This window comes from Sphaeramia orbicularis, chromosome 22 (genome assembly GCF_902148855.1).
Source record: "Sphaeramia orbicularis chromosome 22, fSphaOr1.1, whole genome shotgun sequence".
NCBI lineage: Eukaryota > Metazoa > Chordata > Actinopteri > Kurtiformes > Apogonidae > Sphaeramia > Sphaeramia orbicularis.
In genome coordinates this window covers 10,567,735-10,588,358 of record NC_043978.1, presented here as the reverse complement: position 1 = coordinate 10,588,358, position 20,624 = coordinate 10,567,735, and the positions used below count along the sequence as shown (strand labels likewise).

At 37.0% G+C, this 20,624-nt stretch overlaps 1 protein-coding gene across 1 annotated transcript in view; it reads right to left on the bottom strand.

Moving 5' to 3' along the window:
- Positions 1-20,624, bottom strand: part of hhipl2 (HHIP-like 2) — a 43,875-nt gene that overhangs the window by 9,650 nt on the left and 13,601 nt on the right. Inside the window, exons 3-6 of the mRNA XM_030127067.1 lie at positions 16,326-16,469; positions 13,698-14,029; positions 6,163-6,289; positions 2,254-2,399 (exon numbers count right to left, since the gene is read on the bottom strand). Coding sequence (XP_029982927.1) covers positions 2,254-2,399; positions 6,163-6,289; positions 13,698-14,029; positions 16,326-16,469 — 749 coding nt within the window. The remainder of the gene's footprint in view (positions 1-2,253; positions 2,400-6,162; positions 6,290-13,697; positions 14,030-16,325; positions 16,470-20,624) is intronic.

Here is a 20,624-nt window from a genome sequence, read left to right as displayed (position 1 = left end):
TTGCTCCAAAGCTGTGGAACCAGTTACCTTTAGATGTTCAACCGGCTCAGTCTGTGCCTGGATTTAAACCACATCTAAAAACAAACTTTTTCTCATTATGAGTGAGATGTTTTTTAAATTTCCTATGTTGTTTTTACCAGATTTGAATTTGTCTTTGTTTCTATGATGGTTGTATTTTGTTGTTCTTAGCCCACCTTGCATCCTGTGTTATCACTGTTTTGACTTATTTATTTTCTTGTTTTATGATTCGTGGCCAGCTGTAGAGTTCTTACAGTGCTTTATAAATAAAGTTGGTATGATACGGTATTGTCAAGGAAAGAATACTAATGGTCACAAAGATTCTTACGAACAATGGGTTAGTACGGATTTTCCAGTTTGTACGAAATCTGGACATCGTAGACATGCTCCCTCCACAAATGTTTACGAACTCCAGATTTCGTACAAACTAGAAAATCCATACAAACCCATTGTTCGTAAGAATCTTTGTGTCTCTTTCCTTGAAAATGACAACATCCAGTCTCAGAAAATGTCAAAAAAAAAAAAGAAAAAATCAGAAAACAGGACTGAACAGAGAATGGACAGATTCCTTGGCCCACTTGGCCCTGCTAAGACATTTAAGAGAAGCTGAGGAGCAGACACCAAAAAGGTGCATTATATATACTGACAGTCAATAGAAACTTTGAGGTGGAAGTGTATACATATTTCTACTTGTAGGGGGGTTGGAATTATTCATTGTGGATTTATTGACGACTTAGTGCTCGGGTAGTTGAGATAATGATGAGTTGTCATGTTGTCACGGTTCATTGCACATGGGTTGGTCTCTTTGCAAAAGTGGACCAGATACACATTGAGCAATACTCAGTGGGGATCTGCACAATTTGAGGACTGGTTTTGAAGGCCTATATAAAGGCCCAAAAAAGGCCACCACTGTTAGTCCAGTGAACGGCATCATGCCACGTCTATCATGTGAACAACGTCTCCGGGCACTGGGTATGGTGGAGGCCGGTTTGAGCTCCAGTGATACAGCCAGGCGTATGTATGGGCTGTTCCCAACCCACAGTCACAAACCTGGTTGAACGCCACAACACCACAGGCTCTGCTGATGATAGACCACATCCAGGGCGAGAGAGAGTGACAACCCCAGCCCAGGACCGCTACTGTTGTGACTTTGTGTTTGGCAGGTGCCATTTTCTTTTGTTAAGTTTTTTGTTTTGAAATTATTCTCAAAACTTTAGATTTTTGTTTCTGTATGCCAATAACCTAAACAAATGATTAACATGAAAAAATTCCAGCTTAGGGTTTCAAAATAAAAAAATTACATCGAAAAATATGGTCTCAAAGTTTTCATTGACTGTGAATGTACAGGGTGACACAAAAAAACAGGAACTTCTTAACAATCCAATAAAACCAAGAGTGATGGAAGAAAAATATTGTATTCATAGTAACTGAAACCTTAAACCATGCCATTTAAGAAACAATGATGGAACTTTCATTTTTTAAAATTTACTTCCCGTAGATGGCGTCCTCCTGTACGATTCTTGAAATCTGCTGTTGAGATTCCTCATTGACCGCTGCAACATCTCAGCTGGGATACTGTGAATTTCATTCTGAATTCTCTGTTTTAACTCATCCAGAGTTCTTGGTCGAGTCGTGTACACTTTACTCTTGAGATAGCCCCACAAGAAAAAATCCCAAACGGACAAATCTGGTGATCTAGGGGGCCAGGGAACATTACCGAATCTTGAGATCACATGGTTACCGAACAATTCTCGCACAGCCTCCAATGATTGCCGTGCAGTGTGTGATGTTGCTCCATCCTGTTGAAACCAGGGTTCAGTTCAGGTGTAACGAAGGATTGTAACATCTCCACGTAACGATTTGCAGTGACAGTAACTGAGATCCCCTGTTTATTTTCAAAAAAATCCATGGTTACTAAAATGGGGGTGTGTTTACTTGCTCAAGGTCACTGTCTCGCAGTGCTGCCACTTGCTCATGTCTGCCAATACGCACTTCAAAAATTCCCGTTTTTTTGGGTCACCCTGTACATTATATAGACTAAATGTCCCCTGAAATTAATGTTTATTTGTAACATAGTATAGCAAACAATTACAGGATCAAAAACAAATTATTTGAGCACAAACATGTCTCTGTTTTGAATGTCTGGGGTCGACAGAAATTTGTGATGTTAAAATAGAGTCAGGAGGCAAACAAGGTTTGGATCCACTGGTTTAAGGTGAACTAAACGAGTCCTACCTGCTTCGTCTTCTGCAAAGGAGATGATGAACTTGTGGTAATGGTTGATGAGTCCAGGAAACGAGCAGGTCTTTGTGTCTCCCATACAGACAGGCCTTTCCTTCCACATTCCTGTCGTCTTCTCCTCCTCTAACGCCATGATTCGCCTGAAACGTCCACCAGGTTCCAGACCTTCATCACTCAGACTGTCAGACTTTGAATGCTTCATATATTCACTGAGATACGCTGTTATGCAGATTTATACACCCACATTCCACAAAATTTTCACCTTTGATTTGGGTAAAATTAGTTTTTACAGCTGAGAAACAAGATGCAGTTAAGACCGGTAGCTAAAAAAAAATCAGGATTTCTGAAGGAAAGTCTCAAGATTGACCAAAATTGGTGCTTTCAACAAGATATTTTTGATATTTAATGTAGGATTTCATCTGAAATTTAAATGAAATCAAACATTCTGCTTTTGGATTGAGCTTTATTAACAGTTTTTTTAAACATATAATCATGAAAAAACACACTTTTGACAGAAGAGATGTGTTTTTATATCAAAAATCCTCAAATATTTTAGTCTTCATTAGTTTTTGCAGCTGAGGAATGAGATGCTGATAGGACCAATTAGACCAGCAGCAAAAAAAAAAAAAAATCAGGATTTCAGAAGGAAAGTTTCAAGATTGACCAGAATCGGTGCTTTCAACAAGATATTTTTGACATTTAATGTAGGATTTCATCTGAAATTTAAATGAAATCAAACATTCTGCTTTTGGATTGAGCATTATTAACAATTTTCTATCATATAATTGTGAAAAAAATACACACTTTTGATAGAAGAGATGTGTTTTTATATCAACATTCCTCAAATATTTTAGTAGCAGTTTGGGTTAAATTAGGTTTTACAGCTGAGAAATAACATGCAGTTAAGACCAGCAGCAAAAAAAAATCAGGATTTCTGAAGCAAAGTCCCAAGATTGACCAAAACTGGTGCCTTCAACAAGATGTTTTTGATATTTAAAGTGGGATTTCATCTGAAAATCAAATGAAATCAGTCTGAATTGAACATAACTTACAGTTTTTTTTTTTTTTTTACAGTATATGCCTAAAAAAACCACACTTTTGACAGAAGGGATGTGTATTTATGGCAATATTCCTCAATTGTTTTGGGTAAAATTTGTTTACTCTACAAATGTTGTTAAAACTGTGCAAAAATAATTATTCCTTAGGAAAAAAATTGAACAAAATGAATGTTAAATGTTGGTTTCTTTTATTTAATGTAGGATTTCATTTCTTAATTTCAACTTAAACTAAATTCCAACATGGTGCTTTAAACGCATCATGGCTTTGAATAATTTATTAAAAAACAACGTCACTGGACAACAGTGATTCATATTTTTAATGTCTAATTTAGAAACAGATTAATTTATGAATCTCCTTCATTGTTTAACCCTGTAAAAGGGTTATCATGTAAATGATAAGTTGAGGCATAATATTGTTAAAATTGAACTTATTTTCCTAAAGAAATTTCATATTTTCCAGGTTATTCACATCTTTTTTGTTTGGATAGTTTATAAAAGTAAGTATTTTCATAATTTAATGGGGGGGGGGGGGGGGTTGTACTTAAACAAAGACGAAAATTTGGAGTTGTCCTTATTTATAGATTATTTTGTTTATTATTTTACTGGTTCGGCCCACTGGAGATCAAATCAGGCTGAATGTGGAACCTGAGAGAAAATGAGTTTGAAACCCCTGCCCTAGCCCTAACCCTAACCCTAACCCTAACTTGTCCTGTCCTCAGTGACATTTTTCGGCCTAAACAAGTTGAATTAACTTTAAAAGGCAGGAACAGCTGCCATGGATAAAGAAATTAAACTGACATGGTGTCCAAAGTGTTGATGCTGTAACCTGGCAAGTCTGTGGAAAACAAGATGGACGCCCATCGGCCCCTCCCATGACCTTTGATTGGATTTAAATCCCACCGCTACTTCGTGCAAACCAGTTTTAACTCAGATTGCGCAATTTTCCCCTGCTCACTCATACATGAAAACCTGGGTCTGTAAATTTGGACAAATATCCACCAGTCCCCTACCTACTGCGGTCCAGAAAAGAAAATTCCAAAAAAAAAAAAAAGATCAAATGCGGAACTGGGGGAAATTTTTCAAGATGTACAGTTTTTTTTTTTTTTTTTATACACCCTGTAGATTGCACAGACTTTTTAAAATTAACCCTATAACACCAAACGTATCATATTTGATACATGAGTTTTGAACAAAGTTATAATAGTTTTGGATTTTTCATTATAGTTTAGTTTTATTTAGTTTTTATCTTTTTTTCTCTAATTCAGTTAGTTTTAATTACATTTTAGAGCAGGTTTGCAAGTTTTTACTAGTTTTGTTTTTTTCTAAATGCTTAGTTTTAGTTTTTTTTGTATCTTTTATCTTCCTTGCTGTCGTATTTACAGGACTCTGCTGCTTTTTCCCCACTTTAGTCTCCATGTTTCCATGTAGAGTGGGGACCAGAAGACAACTGGAAACCATCAAGTGTCGTACGGTGCCAACAGATAAAACTGCTCGAGCAAAATAACTCGCTTTCGTATCAGTCCGACATTGACCACGATGAAAACGAAGGGAATTTTATCTGTAATTTTTATACATTTTAGTTTTTTAAGCACATAAGACAGTTTCAGTTAGTTATGTTTTTTTCTTTTAATTATAGTTTTTATTTATTTCAGTTAACGAAAATGTTTTTTCCATTCTAGTTTTTCATCATTTCATTCGTTTTCATTAACGATAATAACCTTGGTTTTGAAGCCCTCTACATGACCAGTGTGATATTTTTTCCCTTAAAACCTGATGTATACAATTAGATACATGCACTACACAGATAATCCACCAGGGGGAGGAGTTCGTTCACCAGAGGCCTTTCCAGTGACACTACCAGACTGTCATTAATGAGGAAGAAGGAAGAACTGGGACCATTTAGAAAAGGAATTAACAGTTCATTAGACATGTTTGTCTTATGTTTTCGTTTGCTCAAAAATAATAATATTTGAGCATTGAGACCCGATGGATCAAATATGATACAAAACTGAAACTCTTACATGGAAATTAATACTTAAAAAAAAAAAAAAAAAAAAAAATTGGGGGTTGTTTAGAAGGATCAATAAAGAATCCAGTTTCAAAGAACTGGAATTTTCTGTCAGTGATTTAATGGTTCAGACTTTACAGGGTTAAACAATGAAGGAGGATTCATACATTAATCTATTTCTAAATTAGATGTTAAAAATATAAATCCCTCTTGTCCAATGTCATTGTTTTTTTAATTAATTATTCAAAGTCATGATGCGTTAAAAGCAGCATCTTGGAATTTAGTTGAATTTAAGGTGAAATTAAGAAATTAATCCTACATTAAATTAAAGAAACCAACATTTAACATACATTTTATTCAATTTTTTCCTAAGGAATCATTATTTTTGCACAATTTTAACAACATATGTTGAGTAAACTAATTTTACCCAAAACAAGTGAGGAATATTGACATAAAGACACATCCCTTCTGTTAAAGTGTGTTTTTTCTGTAGTTTTTATTTATTTCAGTTAACTAAAATGTTTTTTCAATTCTAGTTTTTCGTCATTTCGTTAGTTTTCGCTAACGATAATAACCTTGGTTTTGAAGCCCTCTGCGTGGTCAGTGTGATACTTTATGTGTGTTGAAAATCCTGATTTATACAATTAGATACATGCAATACACTTTTTTTTGATGCACCCTGTATAATGACAGTAAATATTGGGATCTGATTCAAAAAACCCACTGAAATGATGACAGAGTAATCCGAGTCTTAAGTGACCAGACTTTAAAAATCCAACACACAGATGTAGGAAGAAGCCGAGCCAAAAACAGACTCTCATTCCAACAGTTTCTTACCCGCTCATGAAGTCTCCAAAAATGTACAAGCCGTTCAGATTGGGTGATTCACATCCTCGGTACACAAATCCCCCTGTCACAGACTTCCCAACATGATGGCTGTACGCAAATATAGGCAGGATGTCATCTGTGGAGGCACACAAACGCACACGGTTCAACTGCGATCTGAGGCACCGCATTTAGACACAAACAGGTGGGTTATTTCAAGATGCAAGATTCAAGAAAAGTATTTGGCACTGGTGCACATACACACAGGAACTATTGTGTGGTCGTTCAGAGTCCAACAAAAAGACACAAAAAAGACGCATAATTCTATAAAAAACACACACACACACACACACACACACACACATATAACAGTGGTGGCTGCTTACATCAAAAAAATTAAGTTATTTAAACATAAATTCAGCCCTCCGTTCCTCTGTAAGAAAATGGTCAGTGACCTTATCGTACCACGTAGGCGTCTTTTCCTGGGACTGGACCAGTGTCCTCTGAATGTCCAGCAGAGCTAGGCTGCTCAGATTGCCTTGGCCCAGTGTGTTGTAGGTGTAGGACTTCAGCCTTTTTAAACTACAGAAACTCTTTTCTACACCTGCACATGGAGCTGCAACTGTTGTCACTAACGCTATTAAACTCAAACAAGAAATGATTAAATTATGGAACTGAAACAAGAAAATGTTGAATTATGTTAAATTGAAACAAGGACATCCAATGAGTGTGTTTTATTTACAGTGCAAGAAATGAATGAGTAATTTCGTAGTGGTTTCTCTCTCCATTTCCCAGCAGAATGTGTGACGGTATTAAACTGAACTGTGTCAGTGAAGGAGTAGATCTGAAAATAGCTGTCAATCAAATGGGATTCAGCCTTTTGACTGATCCTCCAATCAGCACGTGGAAGCCTGGCGTCCAGCCTGGCTGAGCTCCACCCACAGCTCCATTCATTCCCAGAGACGCCGAGTGTCCGAGGGCGGGACAACATCGTGACATTTATCCAATTACCGTCCAGTTCTGAGGCAATGAAAAAAAACTGTTCCACTCAGTCCCATTGAAGTGCATGGACGCTGAGCGTCTACGGAGAAATGCACTGAGCAGAGATCGAATGAGAAAACAGCGCAACGGGAATGGATGAGAAGTGAACAACATCGAGTCTGATGATTTGTGATAAAGCTGATTCTGAACGAACTCATCTGTGAGATGAACGTGTTCGAACACATTTGTAGTCAATGAAATGTCAACACAACCGAACATACCATTTAATTTTCGTAATTTTAGGGGAAGCCGAGCTTCCCTTGCAGTCTGTGAGAAGTTGCCTCCGACACACACACACACACACACACACACACACACACATATATATATATATATATATATATATATATATATATATATATATATATATTTTTTTTTTTTTTTTAGGGATGCACCGATACCACTTTTTTCCAGACCGAGTACGAGTATGAATACTTACATTTGAGTACCTGCTGATACCGAGTACTGATACGAGTCCTTAATAATCCCATTCCAGTTCTTAGTTCCTTTTGTAAATGTGCTTTATTGTCGTTGTCATTAGTCTGACTGGAACAAAGTGCTGCTACTGACATTTAATGTGTTGGAATGAGCGTTTGTCAATTAATCCACCAGGGGGCGCCGCTCTGAATTAACCATACTGGACAAATACCACGAAGAAGAAGAAAGTTTTATGAAGAAGAAGAAAGTAAGTAATAACAAACATGGAGACGACAGAGGTAACACTACTGTGATACTAATATTGCAGCGTTTTCACTGGTAAGGTTTAAAAGTTTAGCTTCAGCAGGAAGAGAAAAGAGAAATGAGTGATACGTTTCGTTTTCACTTCCGCTGGCGGGGGTCCACACCGCTCCGTTCTCCTGCTGGTATTCTCTGTCTCCACCAGCACCTGGAAAACAGATGGAATGTACGCAGAGGACGGACAGAACGCTGTGTCCGTATCTGTGTCTTTAACGTTACTTGCAGTCTTACTTTTATCACCGTCATTTATTTGGTTAAATCTCCACTCTTCACACTCCACACACATTATTCCACCACTGTGTACGTGCTGCACTGAACTGTGAATGTCACACGGTATTGGTGCATTTGTATCAAATTACTTTACGAGTACAAGTACACACACTGAGTATCGGAGCCGATACCCGATACTGGTATCGGTATCGGAGCATCCGTAATATATATACACACACACACACACACACATAGATTATATTGCACTGTGCTCAGTTATTTTGTGAGCCTGTTTCTAAAGGAAGCAGACACAGAACATTAATAAGTACGTTTACTCCAGAACTGGACTGGATAAGTGTCAAACATGCGGCTCATGGACCAAAACCGGCCCCCCAAAGGGTCTGATCTGGCCCTTTGTGAAAACTTACACTGAATATATTAAAGGTCAAAGGTTAGAGTTCAGGTTTCACATACGAACCAGTGTGATCTGTAGTGAAATAATAATAATAACCAGTGGAGGGTCGTCAGTAGAGGGCGCTAGGGGGACGAGGCCCACTGGAATGGAATAGAATAGAATAGAATAGAATCAGGGTTATTACTTTATTCCATAGTTATTACAAAAGATGAAAGTAATCACATTAAATAATTGTACAAAAACATGAATATTTAAATAAACCAGCTATACAGGTTTATATATAAATATATATGTTTAATGCAGGATTTCATCTGAAATTCAAATGAAATGAAACATTCTGCTTTTGGACTGAACATAATTAAAGTGCTCATATTTGTCTAAACCCACTTTTCTCAGTCTGTGGTTCATTTCTTTGTGTATTTGGACCCTAATAGTTCCTAAAGTTTGAATTTGAACCCTCCAGCTGCTGCAAAACTATCTTTATATTCATTCTGCCAAAAAGCCGGTGGATTTCTACAACCTGTTTGAATTCCTGCTTAATTTGTTCCATTTTATAACTAGTTATGTCGCGACACTTGCACGTATAAGGTCCAGACTGAAAATATGTCCAAACCTGGAGCCCATTACCTCAAATGTTCAGTTGTTGGTTGAACGGGACAGAGCAGCGCAGCTGACAACCTGGAATGGGCGGGGCCTGAAGTGGCTCATGTGCATTTAAAGGGCCAGCGCTCCAAACCACCTTTGTGGTGTCATTACTCAGAAATAGAAAAGGCTTTACTGTCATTGTACTCCATGTTACAACGAAATTGGTTCAGGATTCCCTTACCAAAGTAAGAAATAGGGAGGAGGCGTTACCATGACGACCGCAACAGACAGTGGGTTTATATCTATATCAGTGTCTTTTGGTTTTAGAATCTCAACATTTTGCTTAATTTTAACAATGTATATTTTAATATTGAAGAAATAGTGTTGAAGATGGACCTGTGGAGTTGAATGAATGAAGAATTCAGACCCAAGCAGAGCATTTACAGTTTATGGAGACCACAGGGAAATGTGGGAAAAGGAAGAATTACATTTAAAAAAGACAAATATAACTGCTTTAAAACTGTGTATGCTGTTTGTCACCAATTTTGGGATTTATTCACTTTAATATGATATTTATTTATTTATTTATTTATTTATTTATTTTTGGTAAAAATCTTGCTTATTTTTGTAGTATTTTGCTCATTTTATTCTCATTTTACAAGTTTTTTTGCATTTTACCCTATGAATAACTGAGAAAAACTGCATTTTACACCAATTATTGACACGTATTGATAGGATTAGTGGGTCCAAAGTTATTAAATAATATAAATATGTAGATGGTTTTGATCAACGATGGCTGTTTGGGTCTTTAAGGATTAAGGTGGAAATCCAGGAGATTTATGTCACAATAGAAAAAGAAAAAGACAAGAGTGAAATCTAAATAAACAGGAGCGAAAAGTGAGGAATGTTCTTCTGTATTTTAACAACTTCAACAGGTACCTATAGTCAGTCTGAACATCAGATTCATGCGATAATATGAAAAAAAAACAACAAAAAAACAAATAAATTTCACTTCCTCTAAATGGACCTGGAGGGGGCGGGGCCTGAAGTGGCTCATATGCATTTAAAGGGCCAGTGCTCCAAACCACCTTTCTGGTGTCATTACTCAGAAATAGTGTTGCAGATGGACCTGTGGAGTTGAATGAATGAAGAATTCAGACCCAAGCAGAGCATTTACAGTTTATGGAGACCCCAGGGAAATGTGGGAAAAGGCAGAATTCCATTAAAAAAAAGCAAAATATCACTCCTTTAACAGTTTTCTACCGTATATCCATGAAAAATAAAACACACTTTCGACAGAATAGATATGTTTTTCTATCCATATTCCTCAGATGTTTCAGTCAGTTCACTGAGGATCATGTTGGATTGTATGTGGAACCTGAACTAAAACCTCTTTGACCCTAACCCTGGTCTAAAGGGACAGTTTAGGTGTCTTCTGAAACCCTCTGTGCCTCAGTAAAAACAGTAGGTATGACACAAGGGTGTGAGTTTGAGTGAAATCAGAGAAAACCAAACCATCCGTGGAGGAATGTAGACGAGGTTCTGGTCCAAAAGCTGCTTCTGTTGGAAGACGTGTGTGTATTAAAGTGAGAGGACAGATCTGAGTCCAGGTGTGAAGGTGGTCTGGGACACATATGTCCACGTGGACTCAGTCTGAACAGGAATGTGGTTTGGAACAACACCTGACCATGACTGCAGCCATCTGCCTGTTAAACTGTGATGTCACTTCCTGTTTCTGACCCGCCTCTGTTCATTGGTCTGTATATCAAACACACCCACTTCATTTTTTTTTATGTTATTCCTGGTATCTTTATATATTGTACCAGGAATTCTATCCGTCTTTTGTAATTTTTTGCCCAGTGGATATTTCCCAAACTATTTTTTTCACATTTAACACATTTTCTTTAATGGCCTGTTTTTTAATTTTTGGACTTTTTACAACTGATTTCTCAAAGACTTTTAACCAAGTTATAGAATAAGGTTTGCCTTGGTTTGACTAAACTACCCAAAAACCACAGTTATTTAGTTTAATCTAGTTTACAATTATCTTTATCTTCTAATTCATAATTATTTCTTGAGTAGGGAAGGCTTATGCTGCCTTCAGGTGCTATAGGAAAGATGATGCTTTCCACTTGTGACTGCGTTGTGTTCAAGTGCTTTCATTGTCGTAGCAAAATGAACTAGAAGCACTCGGAGAGCGCAGACCTCCGCCAAGGCTGATCAGTGGGCACCCCCGTGGGCCGCCCCCGAATACCACCAAAATTTAATCATTTCTTCCTTATCCCATTTCCAACAAACCGTGAAAATTTCATCCAAATCTGTCCATAACTTTTTGAGTTATGTTGCACACTAACGGACAGACAAACAAACAGACAGACAAACAAACAAACAAACAAACAAACCCTGGCAAAAACATAACCTCCTTGGCGGAGGTAAAAATGGCTGAAACACAATTTCTGGTGACCTGTTACTTGAATGTTTTGGGTCAAATGACATTTTGTATTTTACCTGAATTATTTACATGTATTGATTAGGAGTGTTAGAAAATATCGATTCTGCAATATATGACAATATTTCATTTCACAATACTGTGTCGATATTAAAAAGTACTGTATTGATATTTTTAGGTATTTATTCAAATGCAGATATGGCAGAGGTTCGTTTTTGTTTTTTGATTTTCTCTATTATTTATATTTTATTTATTATTATTTAACACTTTTATTAAATAATGGTTATTTGAATCATCCTAAAAGCACTTTTTACTGTCTGAGAAGCAGATGTTCGTTCCTTTGTCAGGATTGCACAAAAATAATGTTCTGATGTTAGTTCTGAACTAATAGAATATGAACATTTGAGCAGGATCTTAAACTGTAATGTCTGTAAAATATAATTTTAATATAATTTAGGTTTTAACACGGGAACATTTTGTGATATAACATTAGACCCTGTTCTCATCAAATAAAAATGTGTTTTGTATTTGTGCAGATTTCTGGTGTTATTCAATTCTTCCAGGAAATAATAATTTTAAAAAACGAAACAAAAAAATTGCGTTTTTTAACAGTATCATGATATATCGTGATATACTGTATCATGATCCTAGTATTGTGATTTGTGTCGTATTGCCAGATTATTGCCAATACACAGCCCTAGTATTGATAGGATTAGCGGTTCAACAGTTATTAAACATTTTAGATCAGTAGATGCTTTGAGTCGCTGATGGATGTCCATGTGATTACTGATGTGTAGAAATAGGAATAAAAAGAGGACTGTGTCTGGAAATTAAATTATTTAAACTTTAAGGGCATCAGTGTATAATTATTTACACAATAAAACAAACATAAGACAGTGAGTTCTACATGAGACTGAAAAGCCAAAGAGTTTTATATGAATGTCTACATAAGTAACAGGACTTTCTATTTCTTTTCCAGTTTCAGTAACACAACAATATTTTTGCACATTTATTCATGTATATTTCTGTGATTAGAATATTGATAATATTTGTCTAGTACATATTGTACAAATTGCTGTTCTAATTGTGTCTTAATAGAGTGAGATGCAGACAGATGCAGACGAATGTTATGAAGCAAGTTTGGGTTTATTTTAAAAATAAATACTTACTGAGATAAAAGAGAAACTATTTTTAAGATAAAACATATTTTTACATTATTTTACATTATATTTAATACAAAACTCTGCATGTAACACGGTCAAAAGGATGCAAAAATTACACACTACTATATTTTTTCATATCTCTTTATTCTCTCACAGGTAAATTTTGGAAATTGAACTAATTATTTAAAGCAGAGTGTTTGACAAAAATGACCACTGTTGCAAAATCGCTCACGATTTATTTGTGTTTAAATGTTCAGGTTCTGTGTGAAACACCAGTGGACGCGATGGGTTACATACAAAACCTGGAAAGACACTGAGATTGATGAAAAACCCACGTGTGGATTAGAAAAACCACTAGGATCGACACATGTAATACAATGTTTTTATTTAGAGTCTATAGAAGACCGTTTACACAAGTTTTCACATCTAATGCACTGACACCTAGGAACATTTAATGTCCATATTTGGGTCCAATTTTTGTACCCAATATTTGATTAAAAATTCATGAATTATGGGATGGCTCAGAGCATGAGTATAATTTTTTTTTGCATTTATCTGAGGTCATCATTAGGTCCATCTTGGGGGAAATATGTCTAAATTTACCTTTTATTATTGGGTCTAAAAAGATGGAAAAGTGACAGATACTAAAGTAAACCTAGTTTCATAGAAGCACCCATATATATATATATATATATATATATATATATATATATATATATATATATATATATATATATATATATATATATGTATTTAATTTTTTTACACACACATACACATAAAACTCTAAATGTACAAACATATTTATTTGTTTGTTTATTTGTTTGTATTGGTATTTTTTCCCCGGTACTGTCATCTACTTGAATGGAACCACTCTTCACACTCCATAATTTCCTCCTGTCATTAATAACGTGTTCTGATTCTGATGGTTCATGTTGTTACTCACTTAAAGACGAGTTTTGACACAGTTTGAGGTCGTAACACTCGAATCCCTCCTTGGCCCTCCATCCGTAGTTCCCTCCCTTCTCGATGATGTCCACCTCCTCGTAGCGGTTCTGACCCACGTCTCCACAGAATATCCTCCCTCTGCCGTGGCGGCTGACCGGGTCGCCTCGATCCACCGAGCACCGCCACATGTTCCGGACCCCGTACGCGAACACCTCCGGACGGGCGCCGGGGTCCGAGACGAAGGGGTTGTCAGGGGGGATCCGGTAGGGCCTCCCGTCGGGGTCACTTCCATCCACGTCGATACGTAGAACCTTACCCAACAGAGCGCTCCTGGAAGACAGAACCAGACCACTGGGTTTAAGGCTAGTCTTTGAGGTTTTTTTTAACTCACCAGCTGATTGGCCATGAGCTACTGAGGGTGGCGGTGTCAATGTTAGCAATTTTCCTCAAACATCTCTAATGAAACTACTGGTCGGATTCATGTATGTTCCTTGAGACAATGTCTACTGAGATATTTAGATTTTTGAACCATTAAAGGTGGGGTAGGAGATGTTTTCCTGGAGCATTTTTGACTATATTGCTTAAAATCCCCTTCACACCCTGACTGCAACCAATGAATTAAATGCTCTAACGCAAAAATAAAACATTTTAGTCACCTGTGGAACAGACGGGACTGAAAAAACACCATCCAATCATTTTAACCGACCCGTCAAAATGACTGAATGGTGACATGTCTATCAAACTCAGCTGCCATTTCTCCCTCCCCCCTCTGTGAGTATAATCTGGTACTCTGGAGGCGTGGCTTCGGGGGGAAGTCTGAAAAAAGGGGTTTGGACTTTTGAATTGTGTGTTTTCAAAATGTAGCTTTCTCGAACCGTTTTTCCAAGATCTCCTACCCCACCTTTAAAAATGTGCCTTTCCTTCTACTGGTCCATATTTTAATGGTTTTGTCATATCAGTACCTGGACTCTTGTATGTTTTGTCTGTCTTGTTTGTCGTTTCCTGTTTTATTTTGTTAAGTTCTCCTCTTGTGTCATGTCTGGTGTCTTTGCTTCCCTTCCCTGATTGTTTCACCTGTGTTGATTACCTGTCTCCGCCCTGATTTGTTCCACCTGTGTCTCATTGTCTGCTCTCCCTTCTGTGTATATAAGCCCTGTGTTTTCCCCTGTCCTGTGCCAGTTTGTATTCCTCCCTCGTGGTGTGTTTACCTACCAGCGTTTCTTCTGATCCTGTTTGTCTGCATGCCTGTTTGTTCCTGACCTGGATTGTTCCCCGACTTCTGAGATTTGCCTGACTCCCTGCCGGTACTTCAGCCTGATCTGCCACTCTGGTGTTCAACCTTTTTTGCCCGGATTCATGGTTTGTGTTTTTGCCTTTTCCCTTATGTACCGTTGCCTGATTGCTAGACTCCCTGTGTATGACCTGGTCTGTCCCCTGACGTTCCTCTGCTTTCTCCTAGTCGGGTTCCCCTCGTGTACTCCCGACCCGGGCAGTGAGGTTCCTCTTTTGGATTCGGACGCTGTGATGAATCCACGCAAACAATCCTTCAAGGATTCACTCAAGACCCCTTTGTGTGAACTGTTTATCCTGTCTGTGTTTAATAAACACCACTTAATTGTACTTTTGTCTGTTGGTAGTGCATTTGGGTCCAGACCTCGTACTTCTGGTTCTAACAGGTTTAGACCACAGCTGTCAAACATGCGGCCCGGGGGCCAAATCTGGCCAGCCAAAGGGTCTAGTCTGGCCCTTGGGATGAATTTGTGAAATGCAAAAATTACACTGAAGATATGAACAATCCTTTTAGTTCAGGTTCCACATTCAGACCAATTCAATCTCCAGTGGGCAGGACCAGTAAAACACTATCATAATAACATATAAATAATGACAACTCCAAATGTTTCACTTTGTAAATGTAAATATTTTAATGTATTTATACTAAAACATAGTATAATTTTGCAAAAAATGTGGATAACCTGAAATGTCTTAAGGAGAAGCAAGTACAATTTTAATAATATTCCACCTGTTATTAAATGTTTGTGTATTTGTAGATCCACTGTGATCTGTAAATTATAATGTACATGTATAAATGATAAACCGAGGCATATTGTTAAAATTACACTTATTTTTTCAGTTTGTTCATGTTATTCACATTGTTGAAAAGTATAGTTTGTAGATGTAAACCTGTTCATAATGTAAATTAACTTTTTTTGCTCTAAAACATAGAGAAAAGTTTGGAGTGACATTATTTCTATATTATTATGTTATTATTTTACTGGTCCGGCCCACTGCAGATCAAATTTAGCTGAATGTGGAACTGAACTAAAATGAGTTTGACACCCCTGGTTTAGAACATGTAAATGGTTCCAGATATCAGTCTAGTTCTTATTGATCACTGATAGAAGTCATATATGGACTTTGACTGGATGAGTTGAGTTCTCCTCAGTGAAAGCCCCGCCCACTTCTGTTGTTAGGTTGATCTGCCTCCAGACCACAGGACTGGAACATAGAACAGAACCTGACAACCTCACACATTCAACTGGGATTGATTCACAAAGAACATGACGCTCACATACAGGGACACTGGAACTATTTTTTTTTTTCTTGAAGGACAGTGGAAGTTTCGTACTTGTTTTGCGCGTTGCCGTACTTCCCAAATGGATCTCCAGCTTTCCCACCGTCTCCAGTGAAGATATACAGATACCCATCCAGACCGAACAGCAGCTGACCTCCGTTATGATTCGCAGCTGGTTCTTCAATCTCTAAAATGACCCTGAAAGGAAACAGACATAAATATGTGGTTGCACTGACTCTGGAGTAAACACTCGTACAGCTCTTACTGTTGTTTTTTAACACAGAAGCAAAAGAATAGAAGAAAACTTCACCGAAAGATAGATTTCTCAGCTCTGCATCAAAAAGAACCTGAACTCAAACTCTTTTATACGTGGCATTTTTGTGAGAAAACACCACTGGAGTTTATTCTTGTTTATTCTTTATTGAGGATCCCATTAGCCAACCCACAAACACCAGGCTAGGCTTCCTGGGGTCCTCTAAAAAATAAAAAATAAAAAGGTTCAGGATGCAGAATTACAATACACAGATCCAGTTACAATACATACAAAAATCCAGTTACAGTAAAAAGAAAGGAGAGGAAGAAAAGAAAAGTACGGAAGCGTATGGCATTCACACAAAAAAATTGAAATTCAGCTCTGTTTATCTGAATAAATGAAATAATTATCTTGTTAATTCAGAAAAACAGAGCCGAATTTTTTTAAACTTATTTTTTGTCATAATTATGAGATAATTATCTCATTAATTTGGAAAAACAGAGCCGAAATGTATTTATTTTTTTTTGGTGAATGCAATACACTTCTGTAGAGAAGAGAGAGGAAAAAAAAAACAACCCCCCCCCCCCCAAAAAAAAAAAAAACAACAACAACAAAAAAATCAATTCCCAGAATGGTAACATAAAAAGCACTAGTAACTCTCAAGCCTCTCAAGTTATTCCTTGGAAGCAGCAACAACACTCTGAAATAGTTTTTACAAATACTAAAACACACTTTATGACATTTACAACACACTAACCCTGTAAAGCCTGAACCATTAAATCTTAGACAGAAAATTCCAGTTCTTTGAAACTGGAGCCTTTATTGGTCCTTCTGAAAAATAATTTTTTCAACTATCAATTTCCATGTATGATTTTCAATTTTGTATCATATTTGATACATTGGGTCTCAGTGTTCAATTATTATTATTTTTGAACAAACAAAAACATAAGACTGAAGTGCAGACCGAAGCAGAACAGATGTTTGCTCTGTGTACTTTTGGTTCCTATATGAGGGATAATTACAACATAAGGAGAATTTGCTTGACGAAATCATCAGAAACTGTCTCTGATGCTTCATGTTCATGGTTTCGTGACAGTAACGACTAGTTTTACAGAAAGACAAAAACACAGCAGGCCTGAGGCAGTGAAGGGTCATTTACCAAAATGACAGAAAAAAGTGGTTTCCTAAGCATCATGGTATGCAACAATAGCTCTTTGTTCCTCCGTCACTGCAGTAATCCAGGCTTTAAGACAGAAAAAAATGAATTTAAAGGTCTAGTGCACAGGTGTCAAACATGCGGCCCAGGGGCCAAATCTGGCCCAACAAAGGGTCCAGTCCGGCCCTTGGGAGGAATTTGTGAAATGCAAAAATTACACTAAGATATTAACAATCATTTTAATTCAGGTTCCACATTCAGACCAATTCAACCTCAAGTGGGTAGGACAGTAAAATACTATCATAATAACAGATAAATAATGACAACTCCAAAATTTTCTCTTTGTAAACGTAAATATTTTCATGTATTTCCACTAAAACAAAGTTGAATTTTGCAAAAAATGAGAATAACCTGAAGAAATATGAACAACCTGAAATGTCTTAAGAGAAGTAGGTGCAATTTTAACAATATTTCACCTGTTATGAAATGTTTTGTGTATTTGTAGATCCACTGTGATCTGCATGTTATAATATACATGTATAAATGATAAACTGAGGCAGAATATTAGTATAATTACACTTATTTATTCAGTTTGTTCATGTTATTCACATTGTTTGAAAGGATAGTTGGTAGATGTAAACCATCTCATAATGTAAATTAACTTTTTTCACTCTAAAACATAGAAAAAAGTTTGGAGTGACATTATTTCTATTTTATTATGTTATTATTGTACTGGTTTGGCCCATTTCAGATCAAATTCAGCAGAATGTGGAACTGAACTGAAATGAGTTGGACACCCCTGCTCTAGTGTGCACATTTTACAGGGTTTTAGGAGGATATAATTGCAGGAACAGAATATAATATTCATAATCTTTTATTCTTACATAATAAGAGTCATTGTGTTTTGGTCACCTTGAAATTAGCATTCCTCTTCTTCTTTTTTCAGTTTTACATCAGGTAGTGTCAGATTTGATAGTCTTATATTTAAAAGGCCTAAAACAGACAAAACAAACACCAGAACTTGCACTGGAAAAAATGCCTCTTTGAAAAGAAGTTAAAAAAAGTAATACAAGATATTTTTGCTTGAATTAAGCAAAAAAAAAAAAAAAAAAATCTGCAAATGGAACAAGTGAAAATGATCTTAGTAAGATTTCTTGAACTAAGATTTTCCAGATCTATTGTCCATAAATCAGTTCTTATATCTCACTGAAAAGTTACTCTTTAGGTGATTCTGCCTTATTTTAAGTGGGATGAGATATTTGGACTAGAAATGTGAAAAATACCTTTGGTAAGATTTAGATTTTTTCCAGTGTGTACATTTTTGCAGCTGCAGCGGAAAGGGCGAGTCTAAAATTTCAGCAGTAAATATCCAACACCATCTTTAAATGTGTATTTTATGAGAGAACTACTGCTGAAAATGACCATAAAACAATTCATTATTAAGCTAGAAAGACACGTACCTCGGCCAAGGCCCCACTGTAAAAAAAAACTTCATTCCACTGTGTTAGAGAAGGTGAAAACATTTAGTTTCTACTTTTCTGGATTGGTTTCTCTTAAACTCGTGCTAGATTTTATGTAAATTGGTGACATATGTTTGTTCAAACCTGCTGACAGACAGGTTTTTTTTTAATTAATTAATTTTTTATTTATTTATTTGCACATCATAAAACAGCAAGAGAAAATAAAAAAACAACAACATTCAAACAAGTAACATCATTGTGCAGGAGAGGTTGGAAGCCAAAAAAGGCTTGTATGAATACCCCCCAGGAAATGAACAAAACACAGGAAAAAAAAAAGAATTAAAAATACAATATAACTAAAATAATAAACTAAAGTAAAAACAATAAAAATGCACATCACATTACAAATCATCAAATACAAATCAAATGATATACAGCAGGGGCGTAGAATTGCGTAGGGATGATAGGGACACATCCCCACCAATATCCAACCACTACTGTGTACTCACTATCAGTCCAACCGCTGTCTGTAGTGTTTCAAATCCCACATCAATAACGTCACCTGGTCCGCATATTTCCACCTGCGCAACATCAACCGTCTCCGCCCCTCCCTCACCCCCCGTACCACCTCTATTCTTGTACACAGTCTCGTAACCTCCCACCTCGACTACTGGAACTCCCTCCTATTCGGTCTCCCCCAAAAGTCCCTCCATGAGCTGCAACTGGTCCATAACTCTGCCGCCCACATCATCACCAAACCCACCCCCACCACCACCACATCACCCCCATCCTCCAGGAACTACACTGGCTCCCAATCAAACAGAGAACTGAATTCAAACTCCTCCTGTACACATTTAAATCCATCCACAGTCTCACTCCTCAGTACCTGTCAGACCTCCTCCATGTCACCACTCCAGTCCGTTCCCTCAGGTCCTCCTCCTCTATCCACCTCACCGTGCCCCCTGTCCGCCTCAGCACCATGGGAGGCCGAGCCTTCAGCCGCTCTGCTCCTCAGCTCTGGAACTCCCTCCCTCCCACCATCCATCCGTAACTGTGATTCTCTCCCCACATTCAAATCCAGACTCAAAACTCACCTTTTCAGAATAGCCTACCCCCCATAAGCTCTACTCTCCATTCTACAACTTCATTTCTACATATAGTAATTTTTTATCTGTTTATTTCTTTGTATTTTATGGACTGTTTATTTTATCTTGTTTTACAGCGTCCTTGGGTGTCTTGAAAGGTGCTTATAAATAAAATGTATTATTATTATTGTTATTATTATTATCATTATTATTATTATTATTATTATTATTATTATTATTATCATTATTATGCCCTGTGATGAAGTGGCGACTTGTCCAGGGTGTACCCCGCCTTTGCCCCTATGTAGCTGGGGTAGGCTCCAAGCGACCCCCATGACCCTAGTGAGGATAAAGCGGGTTCAGAAAATGAATGAATGAATGAATATTATTATTATTATT